This window comes from Streptopelia decaocto, assembly GCF_964273445.1.
Source record: "Streptopelia decaocto genome assembly, chromosome: 15".
NCBI lineage: Eukaryota > Metazoa > Chordata > Aves > Columbiformes > Columbidae > Streptopelia > Streptopelia decaocto.
This window is the reverse complement of record NC_138670.1, coordinates 14,004,297-14,014,166: the sequence shown is the minus strand read 5'-3', so window position 1 is coordinate 14,014,166 and position 9,870 is coordinate 14,004,297. Positions and strand designations below refer to the sequence as shown.

General features: G+C 62.6%; 1 protein-coding gene across 1 annotated transcript; it reads right to left on the bottom strand.

Annotated features, from left to right (window-relative positions):
* Nucleotides 1-1,480: 1,480 nt before the first annotated feature.
* On the bottom strand, nucleotides 1,481-5,668 carry SLC7A4 (solute carrier family 7 member 4). The gene is made up of 4 exons (XM_082066167.1): nucleotides 4,608-5,668; nucleotides 3,822-4,498; nucleotides 2,948-3,056; nucleotides 1,481-2,482 (listed from the first exon to the last, which is right to left on the bottom strand). The coding sequence occupies exons 1-4, from the start codon at nucleotides 5,587-5,589 to the stop codon at nucleotides 2,289-2,291; spliced, it is 1,962 nt and encodes a 653-aa protein (XP_081922293.1). The 5' UTR covers nucleotides 5,590-5,668; the 3' UTR covers nucleotides 1,481-2,288.
* Nucleotides 5,669-9,870: the final 4,202 nt, after the last annotated feature.

The following is a 9,870-nucleotide window of genomic DNA, read 5'->3' as shown; positions in this document are numbered from 1 at the left end:
TGAATCCACGTGTGCTTTTTATGGTGCAGCCTAGCAGTAATTTCTCTGCATTTTTACAAATGAACCTTTTAAATAGGTTATCAGTGGTTAGGAGGCTCATCTGACAACTCTGCGATCTTGGCCGGTTTAAAGGCCAACCGAGAGCCGCGCTGGGTGCGCCCGGCCCTGCCGACAGCCGACGCCACTCTGCAAAGCGGCTCCCATCGCCTTTCCTCCGAAAGAGAACAGAAGGGTGGTCTCTCTGTTAGGACTTCACTGCTCCTCCCAACCCTGCCCTGGGCTCCTTTGCTCCCGGTTCATCACTACAGTTCTTTCTACTCGCCTTTATCCTGCTGACAATGGATTTACAGCAGAGATTAAAAGTCAACAATTGATAAGGAGAGTTAAGTCTATGTGCCTCCCTGGATACCTGCTGAATACTTTATTTTTTTAATAAAGACTTTATTATCACAGGAAGGAAACTCCCCTAGTGAGCGCCAGCAGTGAGGACGGGGTGTCTGTGGGTTATCTCCAGTGACTCACACTGTAATTCCCATTATTTGCACTGGTTCACAAGTTCTCCCACCCACTCACCTTCTAACCCTTGGCAGCTCCAGCGATCCCGTCCCCGCGCTACTCAGCATCAGCCTCACTGCTGACAAAGGGGTTCAGGCCCGTCTGGCTGAACACAGTTGTATTTATGGATTTGTAAATCTCAGGTTCCACGCTGCCCTTGCACGGCTGCCCCAGCCCTTGGGGGTCCACGGGTCTGGCCGGAGCCCGTCCCTGTGTTCCTGACACCTGTGCCAGGTGGCAGCGGGTGGCACAACTGTGCCCAAGCTTTCAGGGGCTTTCCTGAGCAGTTTCCCCACGTGGGCTCTTGTGGGAGGACACACAGCACAGAAAACCAAAGCCACCACAGAACCAGCGTTTATGAGGGTGAACGCGTCAGCCCGTTGCTCACAAGCCACTACACAGAGGTGCCAAGCGGGGCCACAGCACGGGGGGGACACGCAGCTCCGCTGGCAGCAGCGGCAGCGCGGGGGCGGGACGTGGAGCAGAGTGGGCAGACACGAGGGTTCACCAGGGAGCCGGCACATCGTACAGAGACCCCCATGGCCCCCCAGGAACTGGCCAGTGAGAAGCAATGGGACCGGCTCGCCCGCGGTCCCCGGCTCCTCGCGGGATGCAGATGAGGTTGCACGTCCAGGACGGCTGCAGGGAGCACAGTGTCCATGCTGCGAGGCCTTGCAGCTCGGCAGCTTTGTGCTCGACTCTTGCCTTCACATATTTTTTCCAAACTGTGCTAAAACGCCCTTCCCTTCCCTTCCACTTTAGGCTGCTCATGGGCAAACCAGCCCGGGGTGGCTGCAGCAGTGCTGCTGGGGACCCCCAGGACAGCACGGCAGCCTGGGTGAGCTCCAGAGATGGTTGCTGGGGAGGGGGCAACACTGACAAGCACCTGCAGCACGGGGGCTGAGCCCCCACGATGGCCGGACGGGGGAGTCAGCCCCAGGCAGCCCAGCCCAGGGATGCTGCTGGGGACCTCGGGGACAACGCAACAAACCTGGGCTCCTGAGCACCCACACCCAGCACAGGGCTGGGGCAAGAGCCTGGCCCGGGCAGGACCACAGCAGCACCTTCCAGCCGAGCCCGGCCCCAGCCACCCTGAAACAGCCAACGCCAGCGGCTGGGAAGGTGCAGTTGGGCTCCTGCCGTGCCAGCCGCACCAGTGTTCCCGGGGTCCCTGCCCAGCCGCTCCTCGGCCCCCTCATTCCCAGCATTTTAGGAGAGCGGCCCTGGTGGGGAAGCGCCTTTGGCCCTGCCTCCTCCCGCAGGAAGGGCTCAGCAGGAGGCAGGGGGCTCCATGAGATCCCACACTGCAGCCAGGATGAGACCCAGGATGGGCAGCGCTGGGCTACCTGCCCCGGTCCCAGGGGACCCTCTGCATCCCTCTGCACAACTCTGCATCCCTGGCTGTGCGGATGGGCCAGCAGAAAGATCTGCTGCCTGGCGCCTGGGTGTGCGCAGGGGAAGGATGCGGCTCCTGGTGAGCAGGGCAGGCAGTGGGCTGAGCCCCAGTTCCTGAGCGCTGGGGATGGGGAGGGCGCAAGCCAGTCCCCCCCGTGCTCTGCGGGGAGCTGGTGGGGAAGGATGAGCACCCTCGACATCTCCGGATGGAGCCACAAGCCCAGGGCAGCCCCAGTGGCTCTGCTGCCGAAGGAGCGGGCGGAGGAGAGGGGGTCTCTGGCCTCACCATGCAGGGGGGTCAGATGCTCCCATCACCAGGTGCCCCCATCCCTTGGGTATCATCTCTTGCAGTCCTCGCTGTCGGTGTCCGGCAGCCCGGCGGGGGGCTGGGGACTGGGCTGCACCGCCTGCACCCTCTCCTCCAGGCTGCCGCTGGGGAACACCACGTACCGGGCGGTGACGCGCTGGGGCCGCGGCTCCCGCAGGTTCTCCTTGCTGTGCCAGATGCCGTAGCCGAAGTAGACGAGCAAACCTGCGGTGGAGGACGGGAGAGCGGTGCTGTGGGCAGAGGTCAGCGGCTGGCAAGGATACAGTTGGCGCCCTGTCAAAGCAGCACAAGCCACGGCACCGGGGGGGCTTCAACCAGCTGCTTGCAGGTGGGAAAGGACCCTGGGGCATGTTGAGACCCCGGGAGGGGCAGCCCCTTGCTTGGAAAGGCTCCCCCAGCCCCAGCGAGCCAGGGGTGGTTCCAGACCAGAGCTTGGAGGAGGATCCAAACCTTAACAGAACAAACTGTTAACACTCTGGGAACCAGGGAGGGTCAGGGAAGCGCTGGGAGACCTCGGCTTGTGCCTCTGAAGGGGAACTGGAAGCCAAAAGGGGCACGATGAGCTTTATAAACCCATCACTGCGGGAAAAGCCATCCTGAAGCCGCCGGCTGGTGCGCAGACAAGCCCAGCTCCCCTCTGCCCGAAGCAGCCGCCGCAGGAGCACTCACCCAAGAGCAGCCAGACGGCGAAGCGGAGCCACGTCATGTAGCTGAGCTTCAGCATCAGATAGATATTGAGGATGATGCTCAGTGCTGGGGAGAGGGGCACCAGGGGGATCTGCGGGAGAAAGAGAGCCGGGGGTGGTGAGACCATCCTTAAAACCGCACAGACAAAAGCCAGAACTGGTAAACATGGGGGACAAAGTGATTTTCACTCTGGGCTTTTTGAAAATGATTTTCTTTTTCCAGGAGGAAGGCAGTGAAAAGGAACAAGGGCTGGATGGGGAAGCAGGAGCTGGGAACCAGGCTGCACACCGGGCTGGTGGGGTGGGCACAGGCTCCAGAAACAGCCCAGAGGCACCGTCACAAGGACCAAACAAGCCCCCAGTGCAATCCAGAGTCCTCACTGGAGAAGCGGGCAGAGGGAAGGTGGTGTCACCGCTGGTGTCAGTGTCCATGTGCCTGCACTGCACTGGGCAGACAGGATGGAAACTGGAGAGGGGGGAGCACGAGGTGCACGAAAGTGATTTGGAGGCTGAAGAGCTCCACTGCGCAGCTCGATGGGGGACCGAAGGCAGGGGGGAGCAGGGGGCTGCGGGGATGCAGAGGAGGGAGCCCAAGATGGGCCCGAGCAATCCCGTGGGATGGACACGGAGCTGCTGGCCATGTCCCCTCCCAGGGACTAGTGATGGTACAGAGTGACACCACAGGTGCCAATGCCTCCCTGCACCCCGTGCTTGCTGACACCATCCTCCTCCTCCTTCAGCAGCTGTGGTGCCTTCACCAGAGCAGGGTGACCAGGACCTCCCATGGGTCCATCGCAGATGCTCCCACCCCACCAACCTCACAGAGGGACTGATCCTGCCCGGGCCCCCCAGCATACCTGGAAGGTCCGTGTGCCACGCTGCTGCTCGTGCGCCCAGATGAGCAGGAGGCTGAGCAGGAAGCCCAAGCTGAAAAGGACCAACAGCAGGGAGTAGCTCCAGGTAGGCAGGTGGAGGTGGGTGTTGCCAAACACCAAGATGGAGCAGAGGCAGATGGCAGATACCATCAGGGTCACCACGGCCACCGTGACCACCTCGCCTGGGTAGAAGTCACTGAGGAACTCCAGGTAGGGCTCGAAAGCTGCCTTCAGCTGCCCTGGCTCCCGGTGCTCCTTGCTCTTGTCCCTGTCCACCAGCTGCAGCTTGTCGGAGAAGGACTCGTACTCCTTCAGCTCGCTGGCAGATGGACCCTCGTGGGGCTCGGGGCTGGGACGGCCACCGGCCACTGGCGCAGCGGCATCCGCCTTCTGCTGCTGGAAGCGCAGGACGATGATGCTGGCAGCCACAAAGGTGTAGGCCAGCAGCGTGCCGATGGACAGGAACTGCACTAGGGCCTCCAGGTCAAAGACAAGAGCCAAGAGGGCCATGAGCAGCCCGAAGACCACAATGCCAACAACGGGCACCTGCGTGCGAGGATGCACTCGGGAGAAGACTTGGAAGAAGAGCCCGTCCTCGGCCATGGCGTAGACGATGCGCGGCAGGGAGAAGAGGTTGCTCAGCAGGACGGTGTTCATCGCTGGGGGATGAGCAGAAGAAGGTGGACCATGTCAGACCCAAACCACCCCTGTTCCCAGCCCCCATCGCAAGCAGGGTGGGCAGCTCCCACCGCCACCGCCTGTACTCACCGCAGATGGAGCCAGCGGCCACCAGGAACCCTGCCCAGGCGTAGCCCCTCCTGTAAAACGCGTCTGCCAGGGCAGAGTCGGGGTCCAGCGTGTGCCAGGGAACCATCAGCGTCAGCACCACCGACACCAGGATGTAGGCCCCAGTGGCCAGCCCCAGGGAGAAAGCAATGGCCCTGGGGACAGCCTGCTGCGGGTTCCTGGCCTCTTCACTGGAGGCTGCGATGACGTCGAAGCCCACGAAGGCGTAGAAGCAGGTGGCGGTGCCGGCCATGATGCCTGACAGCCCGTACGGGGCAAAGCCGCCCTCCTGGGAGCTCCAGTTCTTGGGCTGAGCGAGGACGAAGCCCATGATGAGAATGAAGAGGATGACGCCCATGCTGATGGCTGAGAAGACGTGGTTGAGCCAGGAGGACACTTTGGCGCCGAAGGAGATGAAGGCAGTGGCTACCAGCAGGATGGCGGCTGCCAGAAAGTCGGGGTAGCGGGCCAGGAACGGCACCTGCCAGGTGCCCACGTGGGTCTCGGTGAAGTTCTTTATCTTGTGGTTGAAGATAGAGTCCAGGTAGCCGCTCCAGGCCCTGGCCACCGCGGCTCCCCCGATCATGTACTCCAGCAGCACGTTCCAGCCGATGAGGAAGGCCCAGATCTCACCCACGGACACGTAGGTGAACATGTAGGCAGAGCCTGTCTTGGGTACCCGGGCTCCAAACTCGGCGTAGCAGAGAGCAGCCAGGAGCGAGGCAAAGCCGGCAATGATGAAGGAGACGATCACAGCGGGGCCAGCGATCTCCTTGGCCACGGTGCCTGTGAGGACATACAGCCCGGAGCCCACCATGCCCCCGATGCCCAGCAGTGTCAAGTCGATGGTGGAAAGGCATCTGTTGAAGGATGTCTCCATCATGTCGTCCTCCAAAGTCTTCACGCGGTTGAGTTTCTGGCAGAAGCGGGTCAGGTCGGCAGAGCGAGGCAGCCACCTCGCCATCCTGCAGCGGCAGGTCCTGCCCTGGGCAGGGCGGGGGCTCCGCAGCGGTGACCCCTGCGGAGAGCAGGACGGGGTGAGCGGCCCCTCCTGCAGGGAGGTGGCTGCTGGTGGGGACAGGGTGGAAAAGCCACCAGGGCACATTCAAGGTGTCTCTCGCTCCTCAGCCAGCGTGGTGCTCAGCACCGGAGCATGTCCCCGTCCCAGGGCGGTGGCACAGGACACCAGCCACCCCGCACAGGCACCTGTGCTCGTACACCAGGTGGGAGGGGAAACCACAGGACCCCAGGGCAGCATCTCCCAGGCTTGTCTACTTAAAACACAGCGGTATTAAAGCCCAAACCAGGCTGCTCTGGCCCTGCTGGAGGTGTCTGTGCTGCTTCCCCTCCACCTTATTCAACATCTACTCGACCCTCTCCCATCCTGCTGCCAGACGCAGCGTCTCCCCACACTCAGCACCTCGCCGCGTCCCCATGGAAAGCCCAGGTGCAGTGCTGAGGTGTGCAGCAGGAAGCGCAGAGCAGCTCCAGAGAGGACGTGGACATCCCTGGCCAGACCAGGAAACACACCCAGGGACCAGGGACCAGCCCCGGCTGGCACCTGTCACCAGGACAGCGGGAGGACACAGCCCTGGGGACCTGAAGGTGCCGCTTTACAGCTGATCCATGGGGCAGTCTGGGATTTTGGGGATGATCTCCCCTTCCATCCACCCCCCTGCCCACGCCACGATACGTGCCTCCCCACATCCCGAACCACGGTCCCGCTCTGAGGGCTCGTGCTGCTTGGTGCAGCCCCGCTCCCCGGATCCACCTGTCTCGGAGGCTAAAGGGTCCCAGAGAGGTCACCGCGGGCTGATGACATGATACTGCTCCGTGGGGACAACAGGCCTGTTGGCACCAACCCCGCTGGCCGAGACCCCCCCAGCCCCGCTCGCCACCTGCATCCACACCCCCCGAACGGAGGGGCTGGCAGAGCTGGGCTGCCTGACCGCAACACGCCCGGCAGCCGCAGCCGGGCCGGGTGTGCAGCCCAACAGCCCCCGGGTGAACAAGGAGCCTCCCGGGTTGGGGGTGGTCGCGGGTCGGGGTTCACCCTCCGGATTCCCCCCCGGGCGGGCAGAGGGGAAAGTGCCGGCCCTGCTCAGCCCCAGCGCCACGCGGGCCCCCGGCCCCGCTCCCCCAGCCCCGCTCACCTGCGCGGCCGGGGGCCCCGCGCGGCTCCGGCCCCACCTGCTCCGCGCCGCCGCCGCCGCCGCCCCCGCCCCGGCTCCGCCTCCCGGGCCGGCGGAAGGGCGGGGGCGGGCGGGGCCGGCGGCCGCGGGAGCCCCCCGGGGGCCGCCCGGGAGCGGCGGGGGGAGCGGGGCCGGGGCCGCTGCAGGGGGACACGAGCCGCCGCCCCAGGGCTGTCCCGCTCGGAGCCGGCGGCAGCGGGCGGGGTGACGGGGAGCACCCCCAGCCCCACGCTGAGCCTGACCAATGTTTGGCAGCGCAGCAGCAGCGTGGGCGGGGCCCCACGGCTGCGGGGACAGCAGCCCCGTCGGGGGACACGCTGGAGTGGCCGCTGCAGCCTGAGCCACGCGTGAAGGGAACAGCGGAGGATGGAGCCGTTATCCCAAATCCCGGGTTCTGACGGAGCGAAGGGCTCGGACCCCGCTCCTCTCCTCCTTGGCCATTCCCAGGAGTGATCCGCCTCTGCGCCCGCGCTCTGCGGGACAGGAGCCGCCTCTGCGCTCGGGTGTTGGCCGGGAAGCAGCAGAGGTGTCGGGGCAGCGGCTGCAGGGGCAGCAGCGGAAGGCGAATTCTTCAACAGGCCTTCAGGAGTGAAGAAAGCTGGTGCCCGGGCAAGAGCACAACAACTGAGCAAAAGCAGATGGTGCTTCCACCTGGCCCCAGGTGTCTGCAGCCGGTGAACAGGAGTCATCTCTCCCCATCTCCAAGTGAAATGCATTTATTTTCCGCAAGTGCCTCAGCTCTTCTTGAACCATCATAAACCTCCTGCTTCTCCAGCCCAAGCAGGCACCTGCTCCACCTGAACCTGCCTTCTACAGGCCTCATGTAACACTCCAGCTCTTCCCTCTCCATGTCACCTGTAGTTTTATCTCTACCCTGTACCCTCTCGGGAACCACATTTTCAGAGGAGTCACTGAAAGGTGGTTCAGATCACTGGTGTCCCCAGGGCCTTTTGCAGAGCCTGGTCCTGCTCCCCTGCACCCTCTGGGGATGAGGGGACCCATGTTAGGGTGCTGGTGCACCCGAGACCTCACAGCAGCAAAACGCTTTTCATTTTCTTCTCTGCTTCCTTCCTAATGTCCCATTTGATTTTTCAATGGCTTCTGAACACTAAAGCTGATGTTTCCATGGACCCGTAAGTCACAACCCCAAATGTCACTCGTGAGGGGTAATAGAGCCCACTGTGCAACACTGAGGGCTCCCAGGTGCATAAATTCACCCTTATCAACATGGAGGGGACCTCGCTATCCTCCTCATCAGCCCCAAGTCCAGAAGAAGGAAGCAGGAAACAAGACTTGTCCCTTTTTACACGCATCATTCTCCTGGCACAGCGCTGAGCTCCCGCCGGTCACCCCGCACCGTGACGGCTGTTGCCACGTTGCTTCTGGCACACGAGGAGACCTGGGCAGGAACTTACAGTCCAGCTCCATGGGTGGCTGAAGCCACCGGAGCTGCCACCAAAGGGGTTCCCAGCCGTGTGCTCCTGGGGCACCGGTCAGGAGCTGCACAGGCGGACGAAATCCAGAAACCCTTCATGGCGCGTCCAGCTCCTTTGGACCAGCTGACATGGCAGTAACAAACTGCGGCAGCGCGGGGACAGCCAGGGCTGTGGGACAGCGCCACCCTCTAGTGACACAAAGGCACTTGCTTGGAAAAATATTGGTGTGTGCTGGTGTCGTATGGCCCAGCAGTGCTTGGAATGGTGCCAACCGAACACTCCCTGCTCATGAGCTACTCCGGGTGCTCTGTTCTCCAGATAACCTTGTCCACCAATTAACCACGTCTGACCACCTGCTGCTCTCCGCCTCGCACAGAAAACCTCGCTGAAACACAACCTGAGCACAGGCATGGAAAATTCCAGCTCGGATCGGCTGCCTGGCAGGGCCGGGAGCTGCCGTTGTCATGGCAGTGCCGGAGCAGCCGCCGCGATCCCAGCACCAGCCGCCCCCGGAGAGCCGGCGGTGGAGCCGGCAGGAGCAGCTGTCCCTGGCGGGGAGCTCTGGGCTCTGCTCTTTGCGGCACAGGACAGCAAATCGCAGCTGAACCCCCCGCAGCAGCCCCGACCCGCTGCCCCCGAGCTGCTCCAGCCGCACCATCAACACCGGAGTGTTCGTGTCAGAGAAGGGGGTCAGCACTACGCTACCCTCAGCAGCTGGGTGTTCTCCTTTCCTGCAGTAGGACCCAACATTCATTCCCACCCTCCTCATCCCACCTCGGGAAGCAATTTCCTTGCCAATGGCTCTGCCCGCAGCCAGAGGGACACAGACGCCTTCGTCACCCGCTCTGCACGCGCGCTCCCCGCCTGGATGAAGGTGTCTCCAAGGGGAACGTTGCCCACTCTGCTCCTCCCCAATCCAGCAGGAGTGGGGGGCTCCCAGCTGACGCTCAAGTGGCAACACAACTCAAGGTGGTTCATGGGGACCCTGCAACAGCGCTGGTCCCACATCAACCCACGTTCCTGCTAGGGGTTTTAGTCCACAAGGTGGAAGCCCCAGAAGAGCAGAACCTCTTGTCTCCAGCTGCTGACTCTCAGTTGCACGTTCGCATGGGGAGGAAACACCCACCCATGATGGCAATTGGAGGGGGTCTCAGCTCTGGATGTGGAACAGCCCCGTTGGTCTCTGTAGTTGCCGATCTCCAGTGTGTTTGGCTGCAGCAGCGGGCAACTCCTCCACCACCTCTCCCTCCCAGCACCTCTGCGGGTTTGTCCTTCAGCTGGTTCCCCAGCAGGCTCACTCCAGCTCCAGCGCCCTGCGTTCCTGTGAACGTCAGAGCTCCTGGTGCCTCGGGCAGCAGGACCGACCCATTTCTCAGCCTTAGTAATTAACAGCACGCTGAATCTTCTTCTGCTGGGAAGGGATTGCTGCAGCAGTAGCAGAGGATGTGGGCAAGAGGAGCTACTAACACCAAGGACACAAATGCCAAATACAAGCCTTGCTCTAGGAATGCAGAAAACCCATAAATCAGGCGCGTTCTACTCGTTTTCATTGGGGGCCACGTCAGCCTCACGGTTGCCTTCAAAGGGCTGAATGTAATTTTAGGATGTAACTACTAC